The sequence below is a fragment of the Rhagoletis pomonella genome, unplaced genomic scaffold (assembly GCF_013731165.1).
Source record: "Rhagoletis pomonella isolate Grant_MI unplaced genomic scaffold, Rhpom_1.0 Rhpom_scaffold_00009, whole genome shotgun sequence".
Lineage (NCBI taxonomy): Eukaryota > Metazoa > Arthropoda > Insecta > Diptera > Tephritidae > Rhagoletis > Rhagoletis pomonella.
Window position 1 is genome coordinate 27,658,251 of NW_023458563.1, and position 19,313 is coordinate 27,677,563.

General features: G+C 37.6%; 2 protein-coding genes across 6 annotated transcripts in view; one reads left to right on the top strand and one right to left on the bottom strand.

Annotated features, from left to right (window-relative positions):
• LOC118745683 (ADP-ribosylation factor-like protein 4C) overlaps positions 1-19,313 on the top strand; it is a gene marked incomplete in the record, with an annotated part of 124,959 nt that overhangs the window by 65,696 nt on the left and 39,950 nt on the right.
• On the bottom strand, positions 5,227-6,278 carry LOC118745686 (transcription factor Adf-1-like). The gene is made up of 3 exons (XM_036479271.1): positions 5,948-6,278; positions 5,730-5,889; positions 5,227-5,657 (listed from the first exon to the last, which is right to left on the bottom strand). Exons 1-3 carry the CDS (start codon positions 6,081-6,083, stop codon positions 5,549-5,551), a joined length of 405 nt encoding a protein of 134 aa, XP_036335164.1. The 5' UTR covers positions 6,084-6,278; the 3' UTR covers positions 5,227-5,548.

The window sequence follows — 19,313 nt, forward strand, 5'->3', positions numbered from 1 at the left end:
TATTATTATTATTATTATTATACAGAAAGAAAGTGATCAATCACTGATTACAATAAATAAGGAGCGCTAGTTGCATAGACGTTCGGCTCTCTAGAAAAAACTTATTAATATTATCAGTTTAATAAATCAGTTTATTTAAATTCGTTAATCTAACAAATTTTGCGACTGTTTGTATGTTTCTTGTCTCCACATCTTTTAAGTAGTTCGACGGGGTGTTAATACCGAAAACTTCTTTCCTGATTATGTTAAAGGATGGGCATTCGTCAATAAGATGAATTACTGTGAGGTTATTTGAATTGCAATATGGACACTGCGGTTTATTTGTTCCTTTTAGAATGTGGCTATGCGTGATGATTGAGTGACCAATTCGCAGCCGAGTAAAGAGTCTTAAATCTTTACAGGATACGTTCAGTGGAAAACTTGGTTTATTTCCATCTAGGTTGTAATTAGAATAGTGATGTCTGAAGTTGGTCCAATTCTGTATCTTAGTATTTGTTATTTGCCTTTGGATTAGTAGGAGTACGTCACTATTTAGTACAGCCTGGCAAGTAATTAGTGGTTCGTTAGTGGCAAGTTTTGCTCTCTGGTCAGCCGCTTCGTTGCCGGCAATGCCAACATGGCCTGGGACCCACATAATTTTTATCGTTTCCTTTCGTTCTGACAACATGGAGCGTATTGACAAAGCAAGGGCGTTTTTATTCTTCACATTAGTCAACATGTTAATTGCGGAAAGACTATCGGTGCAGATAATAAACTTCTTGTTTGTGATCAATGCAATTTTAACCGCTTGACGTATCGCTTCTACTTCAGCTGTGTAAACTGAGCAAAAAGGATAGAGTAGACCCGCACGCAAGGTATTTTTGTTTTCGTCGACAACTGCAAATGCTGTATGAAAAATGGTTTTCGACGCGTCCGTGTATAAAAAATTCCAACCTTTGTTTTTAAGGTCTGTATTGAGTTCGCAAAAAATACTACGAAAAACTAGTGGTGAAGTATTCGTTTTGTGATAGGCCATGAGCTCGGAACAAATAAAACTGTTGAGGCATTGCCAAGGCGACGGTGTTTTGAATACTGGAGTCTTTGGTGTAATTGTAAGGCCTAGTGCCTTCGCCAAAGAAATACATCTGGCGATTGTGGACTTACGTTTTAGTGGTCTCTTTCTTAAAATTTCTGAAGCTACCAATTTGTTGAGCGTGCGATTATTGCCGTTAAGTATTTTAGGAATTAGCCTCAGTGTGTTATGAGTTACTCGTTCTTGTATGGACGGAAGTCCAGCTTCCATTAAAATGCATTTCAGTGGTGAAGTAGGGAAGGCCCGTATGCTTCTCCCAGCTGCTGCGTGGTATGCTGGTGTTATTAATTTAAGCTGACTTTTTGAGCAGTGCCCATAGATTGTTAGGCCATAGTCCACTTTTGACAGGATAAGTGCTTTCGTTATGTTTATAAGCGTTGTTGGGTGTACAAAGCAGTGCTTCGACGATAGGTACTTAACAATATTAAGGCGAGTTATTAGGTTTTTTTTAATATAAGTACAATGATCTTTGTAAGTCAGTTTTTTATCGAAAATAATACCTAAGATTCTTAAGCTATCGCAGTTCGCAATATTAACATTGTTGATACTTAAATTAAGTGGTTGACAAGCATGTTTATTACAAAGGTGTAACATTTTACATTTTTCATATGAAAGAGATGCTCCCGAATTCTGTGACCAAACGGAAATGTCTGTAAGGATTTGATTAAAATCCGTATGTACTTGTGATAACTCTTTAGATTTAGTGAACAAAATGACATCATCGGCATAGATTACATAGGATATTCTTTTGTAATTATTAAGTATGTTGTTAATTTCATCAAAAGCAACTATAAATAGAACTACCGAGAGCGGAGAGCCCTGAGGTATGCCGTTTTGAAGCTTGTGTGTTTTAGAATATTTATTGTTAACTTTTGCGGAGAAAGTTCTATTTGTCAAAAAATTCTTTACGAAATTATAAATTCTAGAACCAATTTTCCATCTAGCAAGTTGCCTCAAAACTACGAGAATGCCGATCCTGTCGTAGGCTTTTTCGAAGTCTAGACTAAGGGAAAAGACGTGATTTTTTGTTGCGATGGCATTGGAAACGTAATTTTCGAACGATAAGAGGGCATCAATTGTACTATGACTTTCTTTAAATGCGTATTGATTGGGACTTGTACACCCTTTAGTAACTACGAACCACATTATCCGTTTTGCGACGATTCGCTCTAGTACCTTGCTCAAGCAAGGCAGAAGGGATATCGGCCTATACCCGGAAGTCATTGTGGAGGGGCCATTTGTTTTAGGGACTGGAACCACTATGGCATGTTTCCACATGTGCGGAAATATACCGTGTTCGAAAATGTCGTTATATAAGTCAATAACCCTTTCTTTTACTTGACACGGTAAATTTTTTAGCATTGGATATGATATTCTGTCCCTGCCGGGTGTTTTACCAGACATCGCGGAAATTGTGGAGTCGTACTCAAATGTGGTAAACGGACATTCAATCCTGTTGCTAAGAGTAAGTTTGGTGGTGTTAATGTACTCATTGCTGATGGTATTATATTTTTTTGAAATAAACTCTTGGTTGAAGTTGGAGTCTTCCGAATACTCCGCCCAGATAGTCGCGAAATAGTTGGCCATTTCTTCTGGCGCGTAGATAGGGCCCTGGTTGGTATCTAAAAACTGTATGGTGGGGGGTTTGTTAGAGCCGGTTAGAGTTCTGATGTCGGACCAGACCTTTTTTGGATTTGAGGTAGGGTTTATCGACGCTGTTATTGACTCCAGGCTTTTCCGTTTAGCTTCCTTCATGTTCTTTTTGAAAATCGCGTTCGCTCTTTTGTAGTTAATAAGATTATATACAGACCGATTTCTCCGGTAGGTATACCAAAGCCTCTTTTTTTCGTCTCGCAGGCTGCTCAGGCTTGCGGACCAGTATGGAACTACTTTCTTGAGTTGTTTGCTTTGAGTTTGTGGCATTGAAAAGTGTGCAGCGGTACGGATAGCTTTCTGGAGTAAACTAGCTTCTTTATTAACATTGTTCGACTTTGGGGCCTGAGTGATCATTGAGAGGACCACTGTTTTAAATTTGGACCAGTTTGCATTCTCTGTTTTAAATTTTGGCTTCGGTTTGCCGGGGTTTGAGATGGCGGATGTAAGTTTTGTAACCAGAGGGAAGTGGTCACTACCGTGCAGGCAGTCCAGTGTGGAACACGAAAGCTTTGGGGCAATACTCGCTGAGCATAAAGCTATGTCTACATGCGTGAATGACTGGTGTGTGGAGAAATGCGTGGGTGCATTATCGTTGAGGACAATAAAATTGTCTGTGAGGATAAGATCTTCTAACACTCTCCCTCGCTGATTTGTTACCCCGGAGCCCCAGAAGGGGCTCCAGGCGTTAAAGTCTCCAGTTATAATCAGGTTTGTTTTAAAATTTTTAATAATATTTTGTAGGTCTTTTAATTCAAAAGTTTGTTGTGGTGGGATGTATGTGCATAAGACTGTGATAATAAATCCTAAGTTAATTTCGATAGCAATAGTTGATATATCTGATTGCACCTGAATTTGTTTATGTGGGATATCTTTCCTTACAAGGACGGCAACGCCTTGTTTACCGGATGTGTTTTGAGGTAAGTTAAAGAAATAATGATTATACGAATTTGAAATGGTTGTAGTTTTGTTATGAGGTAAGTGGGTTTCCTGTAATGATATAAGTGACGGGGAATGTTCTTTTATGAGAAGTTGAAGTTCGTGCGAATTATTAATAAGTCCTTTGATATTCCATTGCAACAAAGTGAAAGTCATCTCAGTGGAGGACAAAAGAGAGACAAAAAGAAGGGAAAAGAAATCTTTTTTTTTTTTTTAGGAAATATCTACATCTGAGTCTAGTGATGTAGATTGTGAAGTGAAATAATCGTTATTTTTCAAAAGCTGCTTGGTAATGCTAGTAAATGGCGAGAAACTTAAAGATGGGGTTGGTTGTGCCGGGCTAGCTTCGTTGCTCGCGGTTGCTGACGATGGAAAACTCTTAGTGGTGACAGAGGTGTTTGTGTTGTTGCATATGGACTCCGATAGTTCGTTTTCTGTGACTATAGGTTTAGGAGTTTTAATGACGAATTTGTTGCTTACTTTTGGAGTAATATGTGGAGTGGGTAACGTATTCTCTATGTGGTTTGTTTTTAATGTTGTTGATTGCATGTTATCAGTGGGGGTAAGAGAGGTTGATTGTACATTGAGGGGTACATTGGCTGCGTTACTGACAACGCCAGCAAAAGATGATGGGGATGAGGTTTGGGGTAGCTGTGCTATGTATTTATTTTTAGCTTGCTTCAGTGTGCATTTTTGCTGAATTTTAATTTTCAGAATTTCCTTTTGTTGTATGAACTTGGTGCATTTGTTAGAATTGGAGGGATGTTCGTCCTGACAATTTGCGCACTTAGTACGTATGCATGCGCTGTTGCTATGTGGAGGGAAGCTACAGTTGACACAAATAGGATCGTTTTTGCAGTACTTTGCAGTGTGTCCCAACAATTGGCGCATTTTGCAACGCATGGGATTTGGGATGTATTCCCTTACTTGAGCCTTATGCCATGACACATTGATTGACTGAGGCAAGTTGTAAAGGTCGAAAGTTAGTAGGACAACACCACTATTTTCCGATTTATTATCACGTTTTTTAAATTTGTAAACGGACACTACGCCTTGCTGTTCTAAGTTCTTCACAATTTCTTCTTCTGAGAGGTGGTTGAGGTATGGGGCGTATATAGTTCCTTTTACAAAATTCAAGTTATCGTGATACTTACACGTGATTTCGCAAAGTCCTGCCAACTGTTTGGCGGATATAAATTTTTGTGCTGCTGTTTTGTTTTCGACGAGAAGTAGAAGATTACCATCACGAAGCTCCGATACGCTGATGATATCTTTGCTAATGATGTGTAACGATCTTTCAACTGCGAAGCATGAAAAGTTAGTCAAGCGTTTATTCTCGTCTTTAGAGGAAACAACAATATATTTTGGGTCAGACTTTGTCGAAACCAGGTTAGGTAGATTTGGGAATTCGGATAGTTTTTTCCGCTTTTTGACTGATGGGGGACTAGGAGCTAATAAAGCAAACCTGTTGTCCCCAAGGTTAGAGGCCCTACGGGCCATTATAGCTGGGAATTCGCACCTGCAGCAAATTAAGAAAAAAAACACCTGCACGTGTAAGTGAAAAAAGACACGAGGTATTTGTTTGTTTGTTTTTGTATTTCACTGACGGGCTATGGAATAGCAGAAAAAGGGAAACACAGAAAAACAACCGTTCGCACCGAGAGCTAGTCGACGACTGATATGTATATTACAAATTCTCAATTAGGAAACAACCAACATCCACAAAATGATTACTTTGGACACTGGTGATAGGGTCGATACGAGTTATTTGTAATTCTGGACACTGACGACACTGGACACTGTTAACAACTGGAAAAGTTTAAGATGACCGGCGCTAGTGCCACTAGCTACGTAGGAAACCCACTTCTACGAAACTAATCAAAATCAAAATAATCTTACCTTTCGTACCCGTGAACTAGACGGCGGTGTTTCTGCCGCTGTGGAGCTTTCTTCGTCAATAACTACAAGCTCCTCGAGTATGCTTCCAATTGTTCTAAAACAAATATAATAAATACACTTTTAAAACAGTATTTTTTAGCTTACAAATAAATGTACATGTACTTACGTTCTGGTGCTTGTAACATTGTCCAGGAAAGACATCGCCTCCAAATACCTCCACTTACGCCGAGGAGTTTCAGCACCGCTTCCTGATGTGGACAGCTCCATTCTTTTGCAGCGTTTATAGCAGTCTCGCAGCCCCTTCCACCGCTTTTTGCACATTGCCTCTATAAATTAACTTAACAATTAAGACAAACAAATTATACTTAAATTTTTAGTACCTACCGTCTAAATGAACATTTGAAGCGACCTCCCTCCAGGCGAAGTCCTTCTTTCGCAGATTTTTATAATCTTCCAGGCCCAAATCGTATATTACTGGGCGCTGGCGCACTTCCTCAATTAAAATTTCATCAATTTCCATTGGTAAAACTTTAAAATGCTTAATAAAAAGAGCTTGTAAGAATTAGACGCGCGCGAAACAAAACAAATTGCAAAGCCAAATGACAATTTGCCCGAAGAAGAAGAAGACAAGCCTTTGTCGTCTGTCAAAATAGAAATAGATGTAATCTTGCTACAGCTACATTTTTGGCTAGTCGCAAGGTTGCCGTGTCGTCGCCAAAATAATTATCTACATAAGAATACGTGGAAAAATAATTTGACAGCTGTGGTTCGTAGCTCGTCGTTTTCAATGTGTTCCGCACTTTACACGCAACTTTAAAGGCGACATGGTCACTGTCTTCAGTTAGGTTACTCCTCCGACCAAATGGGTACTTGCTAGAGCCATCAAATATCGCCCTGGAATCGATTGACGTGTAAGAGTGGTCACATTGAAGATGCCAAATGGAGAACTAGTTCGACCGATTGTGAAACTGTACCGTTTACCAACGAAAGGAGATTTGTTCTGCGAAGAAGACTCATAAATTCCACATATGCACTATATATGCACCAAATTCAATATCTAGTATTCTTATATTTGGAGATTGTTTTTAGCTCAAAGAAGTTCTAGTTCGCTGCTACGGCCGCTTATTAACTTTTTCATTATTGATCTCCCGCTTTAAGACCCCGCCTAGTTTATTTTTCATAAAACCTATTGGACTCTTTAGTTAAGTAAATTACTAAATAAAAGAGAGGGAATTCCGAATTTTTTATTTGAGCTGGATTGACCGCTGAGTTTTGTTACAACCGAGTGCTCAAATAAATAAAGTCATACAGCGTAACCAACGATTTTTTATCCTGTTCCTGATTCTCTTCAGGAGATTCCCAATAATAATATCCTATTGTCTATTTAACCATTTTTTCCGCCGAAAATCCCAGAAAATGCAATAGGGGACCAATAAAAAATCTTAAGTATTAAAAAATTGTTAAAGAAACAATTGGGTATTGTTACTGGAAGGCTCATGAAAAGAACCAGAGTTTTCCGAACGAAAAATCTGTGGTCATAAGCAATAATCGCCTAAGTCGAAAATCGTGAATTCGAGAAAAAGCGCTTTAAAGATTTGGATTGTAATGTTAACCTTATGGGAAAACCAAAATATTTTCATTTATATCTTTTTAAATAGAACAGGTAACAAGATGGGAGTTTCACGTAGGCATGAAATAATAGTTGCAGAAAACGATAGCATATAAAACTCAATTCTTTCTTAGGCGGTTATTGCTTACGACCACCGAAATATCGATTTTCAAGAATTCTTTACCATTTCTACGAAAATTTGTTTTTTCCCCATATAAAATACATGGAAAACTTTGAGCGCTTTGAGCGATCCACAGTCCAAAAGTCAGATTTGCCAATTTAGGCAAAATTCCATTAAAACATAATATTCCTAAAGCTAAATAACCGATCTATTGAAAGGTAGCCATGAAAATTCCTCCGCTGCTTTCCCTTTGACATACGTCAACTTGAAAACAGTCAATGTTGTGATCGTTTTTTTTTTGTTCTCCACGCTTTCAGTTGTTCTACTTGTTTCTTCGGTAAGTGTGTTTTAGTGAAGACCTACATATGTATTTAAACTAAAAACCTTTTGAACATGGAAGAAGAAGGTCATTTCTATCATTTAGGACTAAATTTGAGTGAATTGCCTTTAATTTGGTCTTCTTTTAGAAAATTTAAAATCGGTCCATTTTGATATTTTTATTTTATTTTTTTAATTCTTTAATATTGGTATTTTTGTTTACTTGTCAAGGTTTGTCAATGTTTGGTTCCTTGAAATATATGTAACTACAGTTATCTTTGAGCAATTATAACAATAATTTGCTCGCATCTGCTCCATTTTGATTTTCGAAGGACGAAACACGATGAGTCGTAAAATTGTAATGAGTCAAACCACGCCAACTATGTCAATGAATTTTCATTGATTTTCTGGAAAGTGAAGATAATTGTGGAAATCTGTAGATAATTATAGAACAAAAATACACTTTGGACTGTTTTTCGAAATTGCACTTCGTTTTTGTTTTTTTGGTATTGTAAGAATATTGCAATTTTTGAGAGAAAAATTCGTAAGTCGCGACCCATTTGATGAAATTTAATGAAATTTTTTTTGAGAGTTGCTGAAGCTTTTTACAATAGAAAGATTTGCAGAATAAAATTTGCAAAACAATTAATTCTTTAATAACAATAATTTAAACAATTGCAATTATTTATATATTCTAAGCGTCAACTGTTGTCTACAAGTGTGTGTAAAAGATTTTTGATTCGGCACAGCAACCCCAAATCGTTGTACAAATTCATAAACAGTACCCGAATTTTTTTACCAACTTGCCATATACCTAGGAAAGGAATTCAAAAAGCATTACTTGCGCTAAACATTCAATTTCACTTGCATAAAAAAATTACTGTACCTTGATTGACTTAAAGCACAGAATAAAGGGTATACAGAAGACGCATGTCGACTATCGAACCAATTTGAATTTATAGCACGAGCGGTGAGGCAAGCAAGGGTATCACAAGCGGCGCTGCCCCTGTTACTTTAGCAGTATTATCACTCGGCTGACGCTGTTAATTCCATCGTCGCTGTGACGACAAGATGCTAACTAACTTCGTTTTCCATCACGATCTGCGTTGCCGTTTTGATACAATTGTATAATTTTTAATACTGTTTTTTTTTCTAAATTGTAATATCTGATACTTTTTTGTTCCCAAACGCCCTATTTTGATACTTTCGGCTGGCAGAAATGAATTTTTGAAAACTATGAATAGTATTACCAGTCTAAAGGCAAATATTTTTTTCTTGTTATTTAAAGTCTCAAAATTTATATATAGGCGATTCCGCCGTCACGGGGTGGAAATTTGTACAGAAAAAATTTTCTTTCTTGTTTAAATTTAAGTATAAAGTATTGAACAATTCTGCATTTTGATAAAGCTACACCTAAATGACTATTATAAAGGGTGAACACACCAAAACTGCGACACTTTGGGAAGCTTATAACTTACCCAAAACGAATTCAATATTTTGAAATTCAAATACCATAAGCTGACCACATGACCTTAGTTGGACGTAAAAGAAATTTCATTTGAATTTGATTCCTAGTTGAGTTAAAAATGGCAACCGAGTTAGAAACGAGACAAACCATTTTGCACGAGTTTATAAATGATCCGGCCTTAAGTACACGTAAATTGCTAAAAAATTAAAGATTGCACTATTCTACAGTTTGCAGGGTTTTAATCGGTACAAATAAGGCCTGGCAGTTACGAGAAAACCAGGGAGCGGGGGTTAGCATGGTCAAAGTGATAAAAAGAGTGCTCGGAAGGTCCTCATTGCGTTTTCGCGAAATCCGAAGATTTTGTCGCGTTATGTTGCAAAATCCGTACGCAGATCGCAGTTTTTCGTACAAAAGGTAAAGCGGAAAGCTTCATTGAGATGTTCTACAGCTCAAACAGCGCCAGACCGAGGCGCAAAGTAGAATGTTACAGCGAAATCCCGCATTCGGAAGTTGTATGAATTCTAAATTAAAAAATACAACTGCATTGTTATGGACTACGAAACCTACTGCTATAAAAATTCAAAATATATTGCAGGTCAAGATTTTTATACTGGTGCAAGTCGTCAAGATGCCCCTGAAAGTTGTAAGCTGGAAATGAAGTCCAAATTTCGAAAAAACCACATGGTTTGGCAAGCTATTTGATCCTGTGGCCGTAAGAGCAGCCCTCTTTTCCCATCCGGGACAATGAATGATCAAGTTTATCGGGATGAGTGCCTCAAAAGGCGTCTTATGTCATGTATCAACAGATAAGGAGTAGGCCACTGTTCTAGGCGGACGTGGGAACCTGCCACTATGCCAAGGACACATTGCCGTGGTATAATGCAAAATAACATCAATTTTGTACCTCACGACTGCAATCCACCAAATAGCCCAGAGATACGTCCTATTGGGGAATATTGGTCAATTGTCAAAAGAATCTTGAAGAAAACAGGTGAAACAGTGAAAAATATTGAAGAGTGCAAAACAAAGTAGTTGTGCGCATCGCGTAAAGTCGATGATGCAGTCGTGCAGAACATGATGGCGCGTGTGCGATGAAAATACCGATCACTTGCATATGGAACAAATAATAACTAATATTTAAACATTTTAATAACATCTAAACTTCTAATACAAAATAAAATAATTTCAAAGCCTGCTAGTTTGTTTCTGGTAGTAATTTCTAAGTGTCGCAGTTTTGGTGTGTTCGCCCTTCCAGCTTACTTTTTATGGAAAAAAGTGATTTATTTCTTCTGTCACGGGTGGGACAAATAAAAGAGCCTGCTTTTTGGAGCAGATATATTTTACGGAAACTCTGCGAATTTATTTCACTTTTCTGTATGAACTTTGAATAACTCAGTGAGAGGGGAGACCAGTATGTTTGCATGTATGTATTTAAAAAAAATATTTATTGGACCAAAAAGTAGTGGGTAGGCACTGTGGCCAATGGTAATCAACTATTACCACCTCCGCATGGTTGTAAACCATGCAGAGTCCGCAGAAGACTCCGGAAGCAGTGTCCGGAGGATGCATCAGACTAGGCCGAGCATCCTTTGAACTGCCATCAAATTAAAACTTAAGAAAGTTTTATTACATGGCAGTTGAGAAGTGCATGTACATAAATTTCATTAATTTAATGAAGGAAATTTTTGCACATGCAGCAGTACATAGCATGCATTTAGGCGCCTGGTGTTAGCAGTCGCGTCTAAACATACCGGCCCCCCCTAGACGATTTGGTCGTCTAGTAGATGTAAAATAAGCCGCAAATATCCGGCTCGAAGGACCATGAAAACGCCTTGGGGCAATGTCGCTCGTAGTTGCACCAAGGGTTTAATTTTGAAATGAAATAATCAAAGGCAAACACCACGGATTAATTCAAATCTATAAATTTGCCTTGTATCTATGTATGTATGTGTACGAATGCTAATCTTTTACACTTACAGGTATTATATGTATGTATGTGTACGAATGCTAATCTTTTACACTTACAGGTATTATATGTAGATTGCTCGCCACCCAACTCAGCAAGATATAGTTAATATTTTACACGATGAAATTATAAACAGTGCTAATAATTTGAGTTTATTAGAAAATTCTGTGTCACACGCGGAAAGTGGTTTTGTGAATGTGAAATTTCTGTTTTACAAGTGAATTTAATGTGTATGAACACAAAAGTGCACGCCGAAGTGAGGTTAGGATCACAAAGAACCGCGTGAAGTGTTGTTAGTGTTTGTGACTAAGCAAATTGGAACTACTTGCAGCACCAATATTAAAGAATTATGGACGCAGATACAATGCGTTAGTAAATTGAATTTTTGGTAATGTGGAACTAATTTAGTCAACTTGTTTTTTATTAAAATTGTGCTGCAATTTAACTTGACTCGAAAAATAGCACTAACAAAATTAAAGCGGGGTTTTTTTTTTTTTTTTTTCTCTAAAAATGGAGGCGCGCACTAATAGTTGCCGGTATATTGTGCCCAAATCTGATGGTGGATTGTTGCACGCAAAAAATTATGGTAATCGATGGGCACAGAACGCACTAAATCACAAAACCACTCGCGGTTAATTTAAACGATTGTGATAGATATTTTCATGAGCTACTGCTAATATATGTAACTATATTTATGTGCACTAAATGTCAGCCACGTACCTTTTATAAAAATGTGTGTTTCGGATGCTTATTTGAGATGCTCCGTGTGCTGATGATCTCGCCGTGGCTGATTGTAAAATCGCAAGAAAAATATTTATGTGCTCCTTGTGTTTGGGAATTTCACCAGGTCCTCCTTGTGATGGTGCTTTAATTAATGCTCCTTGTGTTGTGGACTGTAATGTTTGTTGTGTTAATTAACGGCCGCTTGATCTCTTTGCTCGGCGGAGATGGACCATGAATAACTCAGTGAGAGGGGAGACCAATATGTTTGCATGTATGTATTTAAAAAAAATATTTATTATACCAAAAAGTAGTGGGTAGGCACTGTGGCCAATAGTAATCAACTATTACCACCTCCGCATGGTTGTAAACCATGCAGAGTCCGCAGAAGACTCCGGAAGCAGTGTCCGGAGGATGCATCAGACTAGGCCGAGCATCCTTTGAACTGCCATCAAATTAAAACTTAAGAAAGTTTTATTACATGGCAGTTGAGAAGTGCATGTACATAAATTTCATTAATTTAATGAAGGAAATTTTTGCACATGCAGCAGTACATAGCATGCATTTAGGCGCCTGGTGTTAGCAGTCGCGTCTAAACAAACTTGATGTCTTATAATAAAACAAAGAACCAGGATAAAAATGAACGCGATTTCCTAGCGTCTTGAAATTTTCACTTTTACCTACATAAATTTAATGGACTACAAAACTGCATACCTAGAAATTCTGAACAGAATGTTTAAAATTTTTGGGTGTAATTGTTAAAGTTTGTTGAATTTTTACAATTTTTCTAAGAAGTTTGAAATGTGGATTCATGTGGTTCTGGTTAGGTAATGTGCTAATGTGACTTTTATAAAAAAAAACTATAACCATTAGATTAACAAAATAAAAAAACATAACTGCTCAAAATGTAACTTAACTTAATCAGCTGAACACAAGGGTATATAGATAATGGACGAGTCCGCGCATCCCCCTCGCGGAAATAACGCCCATGGGCTTTATTTACTAAAAAAAAAGAAATTAAGCCCGCGGGCTTTATTGCCTTTTACCGGTGGGCATTATTTCCCTTTCGATATGGCAATAACGCCCGCGGGCTTCATTTCCTAAAAAATTAAATAAAGCCTTTATTGTGGCTCTTGTCTCCATTTTAGAATATGTACATCCAAAACCCCCTGTTCTAAATAAAAACTAAATAATATGATAACATTGAACTAAATATTTGTTTCCTTTATTATACGAACAAATAGAAATTAACAAATTTCAATGCATATATTTAATACATATGCTAAAAATGAAATAATTCAAATTTTCAACAAAAAAAGGAACATGAATAAGTAAAAAGTTAAATAAATAATTTCGTCGATTGTCGAATAATTTGACTGCAAATTGGACACAAAATGCTTGTATTACCATTTAGATTAGTACGCCTACTTATAAACCAACGACCACAGATCACGTAATCCGCCATCGTTGTATTTGTAATCGATTTTCAGAAAAAAGTTTTCGTAACGTTTTTGATGTTTTTTGGTTCTGTTTACATCGTCTTCTACCTCTTCGTAGTGATATTTGAGCGATTTTATGTGTTTTCTGCAGCGATTTTAGTTATAAATTTTGATTAATTTATGATATAATCAGCCTCATTGCGAGAGTCGTGCCGAATGCAAGTCGTTTTTCGAGAGTCGAATCGTATCGAAAATTTAGCGCCATTGCCTAAAATTTCCACTCGACTATTGTATTAAAACGGAAAAACTTGGCAGCACTGCATAGTTTTCGATAATTTTCGTCGTTTACTTATTTCAGCACGACAGTAGACAATGCTAATGTTGTCGAGTCGTACAATTCAGCCTAATTTACGACTTACGCAATGCGGCTGAATATGAAGTGCTTTGTGATTGGAACAAGTTTGTTTGTTTGACTTGCCCAGAGGCGTACATTTGCGTGAAAAGTGGGTGGACATTTGTGGTCAGAACGTTGGCATTGAAAAAACGACCGGTACCGATAATATGCGATTGTAAAACACTCTCAATCATTAAAACCATATTTTATGAACTTTTTTTTGCTAATTGTCATCATGTTTCACTTTTTATAATCTATAATAAATACCAATATAATGGCACTCAATCATCGCGCCTTTTTCGTTTTCTTTGTTTGTTTTCATTCTTAGGCAGATGTCAAAAACGCTCAGAAATTTACTTTTTTCATTCTTTTCCGATTGCGTGATCTTGTTAGTTGGTTCATGCGCCTACTGTGGGCTGCAAAGCAATCTGTACAAAGTTTAAAATGATTGGCCGGGTTTCTCCTCCGATTGGCGAGCAGTGTGTGCCTTCATATCACACAAACCACTCGACCACGGCTGATTTATGTTATTCTGCCCTTTACTCATTTTTATTGCTTGCGAAAATTTCAAGTCGTCTTCTCGGTGAAAACAACCCGTGCGTCATCCACATCACTACAGTATTTCTGCGGCGTGGGTACACAAACAACCCCAACTCCTCATCTTACATTCGTATAGAGCATTTAAATAATGTAAGTATATAAACAAATAAATTTTCCGACGTAACCAGAGTGTCCAGATTGTTAAAAAAAAGCGCAATTTCTGAAAAAAAATATCGCCAAAAATCGCAAATTTTTTTTAAATAAAATTCATGAAATCGATTTAACAAATCTTTTATTTGAAAAATGAGATCTTGTTATAATATAGTTTTTAAAACCAAAAACGAATATAATACATTTAACCCTTAATTAGGCGCATGGGGTCAAGGTCATTTCAAGTTGAAAAAAAATGTCTTGGAGTGCTTGGAGCGTGCTCGCGCTCTGTCTAGCTTCCTAACTCCCCGCGGGGTACGTAAATAAGTCACGGCCAGAACATCGGCGAGTACACATTTGTCGCTACTCTTTTAAGCCCTGACCCCATGCGACCACTTATGTAATATTTTTTAGTTTTTATTTTTGTATCTATGTTTGAAGTCAAAGTTATGCTTTTCTTTCTTAAAGTTAACAAAATACATTTCGTTTTATTTATTTAGTTACGGTTAGAACATCGTCGTGTACACATGTGTCGCTACTCGCTTGAGTGCTGACCCCATGCGCCTACTAACGTAACATTTTTTCGCGGAAGTAAGTTTTAAATTTTTTTTTTAAGTTTGAAGTCGAAATTATGTTTTTCTTTTTTAAGTTAACGATAATAGAGTACTTTAATATTTTTGTTAATACACACTTCCTTTTTTTATTTTGAAAACTCTTTTTTCAACACTTTTGTTGGGGTCACTGTGGACCCCATGCGACTAATTGTGTGATTTTCTTTATGCGCCTAATTAAGGGTTAATAATAAATAACTTTGGTGTAGTGGTAAGCAGTGCGTGCTTCCACTCCGCAACGCCTGGGTTCAAAGCCTGGTCAAAGCAACATCGCAAAAATATAGAAAAACGGGTTTTTCTTAACAGCGGTCGTCCTTCGGCAGGCAATGGCAAACCTCCGAGTGTATTTCTGCCATGAAAAACAGCTTCTCATAAAAATACAATCGCCGTTCGGAGTCGGCGTAAAACTGTAGGTCACTCCGCTTTGTGTGACAACATCAAGGCGCACGCCACGAATCGGAGGAGAAGCTCGGCCAAACACTAACATATGTGTAAGCGACAATCTATTATTATCATTATTATTATTATTATTATTAATAAATAACACAAATCACTTATATAATAGTGATGTACAAAAAATTTTCTTTAAAAATACGCATACTTTTTAAAAATATTTGTTTCAACACATTTTGCAATAGGACTGCGCAATTATTAAATTTATTATAACTCATATTTATTGATTAATCGCACAATCCGCTTTTAAGAGTTCGGCACTAAAAATTAAATAACAACCTATAATAAGGCGAGATCAGCTATTTCCACAATTTCTTCAAAATCACCTATAGTGTCTGAATCATTTACATTTCTGTTGTTGTCATATATTGAGCTACTCAACCTTGATAACATACTTTTTGATATTGGAAACGTTTTGCAGCAGAAACTATTATCCTTCATATAACACTTTATTCGAACTATTGAATTAAGGCTTTCCAACATCATCCTATTTCGAATCTTAGTTTTTGTTGTGCATTGTCAACAAAGCATGTGAGTGCGGCAAGGATAATAAAATGAATTTTTTTATATTTCCAAACATTTTATTGCCTGTTGCGGTTTTTACGCCGTAAGCAATTATCCAAAATTCTGCAGAGTCGGATGGAATGGTTCTGAGAAAAGTTATTCCGTGGGAAACTTAAAAGATTAAAATATTCAGTTTCCGCTGCTGTTCTTTCCTTCAAAGTTAAATAGTGATTCACGAACTTTTCTAGTGACAAAATCAAAGCTTTTTTAAAAGTATTTAATTGACTAGGTAATCGTTTCAAAAGTTCTTCGATTAGGGTGATCAAAATTTGTTGACAGTCTTTTAATATGATTGTTAAGTCAAGTTTATCACGCAGTTCCTTAGCCTCTTCTGTAAAATTATCGGGGAAAACTAAGTTTTGTATATTTTTATAATTCGGAAAAGTTTATTTGAAGGGGAAAAGTCGCCAATGGCGATTTCCTAAATTTTTACGCGCAAATATCCAAAAAAAATCGCCAAATTGGCGCGAAATCGCCAAATCTGGACACTCTTGGCATAATGGCGAGGGGGGCAGGGAGAGGGAAGCGAGCCTGTTGGCGCTCAACCGCGGCTGTCAGCTTTATTTCTCTTTTTTTTTGGGAAATAAAGCCCATGGGCGCTATTTCCGCGGGCCTTATTGCACTCCACCCCCTCCTCCCCTGCGTCCACCTCAACAAATAAATAAAGCTTATCAGCCCTGTAAACCTGCCTCTGACCACTGTCCCACACATAGCTGTCACGGGTGGGACATGCTTCTCTGTTGAATTATTCTTATCTAACTACGTGGAAAGGACAATGCAATTGTGGTCAATATTTGCAATGAATTTCTAAAACTATGTAACAAACACGAAACATAACCTCAACTTCTGTAATTAAATATAACAACTTTTACCTTTTTTTGTCACGGGTGGGACAAGACCAATACTGCTTAATAATAACTCATAATATAGATAGAGCAGTTACACAATTTAATATATAACACAGTTTTATTGAAAGCAGATGAGTTCTACTGTATATTTTTCTTACCAAACACTTGAATTATGAATCGCAAATTATTTTACAGTGCATTCAACACAACCTACTTTAAAATCAATACAAAAATTTACTTCGAACTTATATTCAAAACTTAAAAAAGGCAATAAAAATGCACACGTTTGATAGTTTTATAAAGAAAATAATTTTTGCACTGAGGTTCACTTTCCCATGGAACCTCCCATATTTTTATTTTTTTTTTTAACTATATTTGCATTTATTTGTTGGATCTGCTTATTATACATCTATTAAGCCTAACAACAAGTTTAAAAATCTTACGTCTAATTTACAGTAATATAGCTCAAACCCTGGGGTTGAGCCCTGTTGGTTTAACGTCGCTCAACGAAAGGCTAGATCTCTTCTTCGCAGGCGTGTTATATTTGTTTTGTTGCACAGGCCACTTGCCAGTGGATTTGGGTGGATACGCAGTTTTATTTAATATTTTTCTCTGCTGCTGTCGATTACAGATTTAACCATCGGTATACCAAGGTCCCTATGTATATTTTCATTGCGGACATACCACGGTGCTCCGGTTAAGGCCCTTAGCGTTTTAGATTGGAATCTTTGGATCCTGTCAATGTTGGTTGCACAGGTCGTGCCCCACAGTTGAATACCATACATGCATATATTTAGGCTTAATGACTGTATTATATATAAGTAGTTTATAATCTAGTTTTTTTTGATTTACTGGATATAAGCTACTTGACGCCAGCTGACTTTAGCTTCATTTGTGTAATCTTGGTATGTGTTTGCGCCAAGTTAGTCTCATATCCAAGTGTATTCCTAGATATATCACCTCATTGGCTTGTGGAATATGGACATTATTTAATTTGATTGCGGGCATACTTGCGGTCTGAGTGAAAATGTTGTGTATTTACACTTCTGTTCGTTGACTTTTATGCGCCAGTTTTCCAGCCATTCTTCTATGCGTAGTAAATGTTCCTCTGGTACTCTTGAAGCTCTGTTGGGACATTTATTACGACTTACTAAGGCGGTATCATCAGCGAAGGTGGATGTGAGTATATCCTTGCTAGTTGGAATATCTGAAGTGTAGATGATATACAGCATAGGCCCGAGTACACTACCTTGGGGAACGCCAGCCGTTATCGACATGTCTTTTGAAGTGAAATTAGATACTTTTACAGCAAATTTTCTGTTAGTTGTGTATGAAAGGCCAAAGGCCAAACGGCGAGTGGACTTCATCTCGGGATGATATGCTAGAGATTCTTGTAGATACACACTTTCCTGGCTGATCCGCGGCGGAGAGTAACTCGGCCCCTACGGTGGGACCATTTCCGGCGGGGTAAGCCATCATAACCCACAGGAATGTGGATAGGGCCATAAAATCTTTTAAACCCTTCAATCCCCTGGGCTGGATCTATAGGGCTTGTCTCAACCTAGGACATATACCAAAAGCATGGACATTGGCGAAGGTCGTCTTCATAACGAAGAGAGGTAGAGCCTCTCATGTGAAGCCCAACAATTTTCGACTAATCAGCCTTTCTTCTTCCTTCCTAAAGATCCTGGAAAGGATACTGGACACATTCATTCGGCAAAAGATGGATCCTAAGAAGCTATCTGACTGCCAACACGCCTACTCGAAAGGCAGATCTGTGGAAACCGCTCTCCACAAAATAGTTTACAATATTGAAAAATCCTTGACATACAAGAAGCTAACTTTAGGTATCTTTCTAGATAAAAAAGGGGCCTTTAATAATGTGCTCCCAGAGGCGATCACATCATCTATGCTCCGGATCGGACTTGATCGATCACTGATAGACTTTGTCAGTCTTCTCCTTAATCGGATAACTATCTATTCGGAGATGGGTGGAGCTCACATCAAAAGATATGCGACTAGGGGCACTCCTCAAGGAGGAGTACTCTCACCACTCCTCTGGAATCTTACGGTAAACACCCTACTCATGCGCTTACAGGGCTCGGGCTGCAACGCTATTGCGTATGCCGATGATCTTGCCCTAACTGCAACAGGTAAACACCCACAAATCCTGGGAGAACTGTTGCAGAACGCCTTGAGTATCGCGGAAACCTGGTCTAGAGAATGCGGACTGAACGCCAACCCGGCTAAAACGGTCACGGTTCCCTTCACACGGAAAACAAAAATCCCCCCATTTCAACTTCCGACCTTAAATGGCGTAGAGCTGTCGCTCTCTGACGAAGTGAAATACTTGGGCGTCATCTTGGACAGGAAACTTACCTGGCAACGCAACGAAGAAGAGCGGGTCAAAAAGGCCATTACCGGCGTCTACTCCTGCAAAACGGCTATAGGCAAGAAATTGGGTCTCAAGCCGCACATAGTTCACTGGATTTATACACTAGTGGTACGTCCTATATTATTCTACGGAGTCACAGTCTGGTGGACATCAC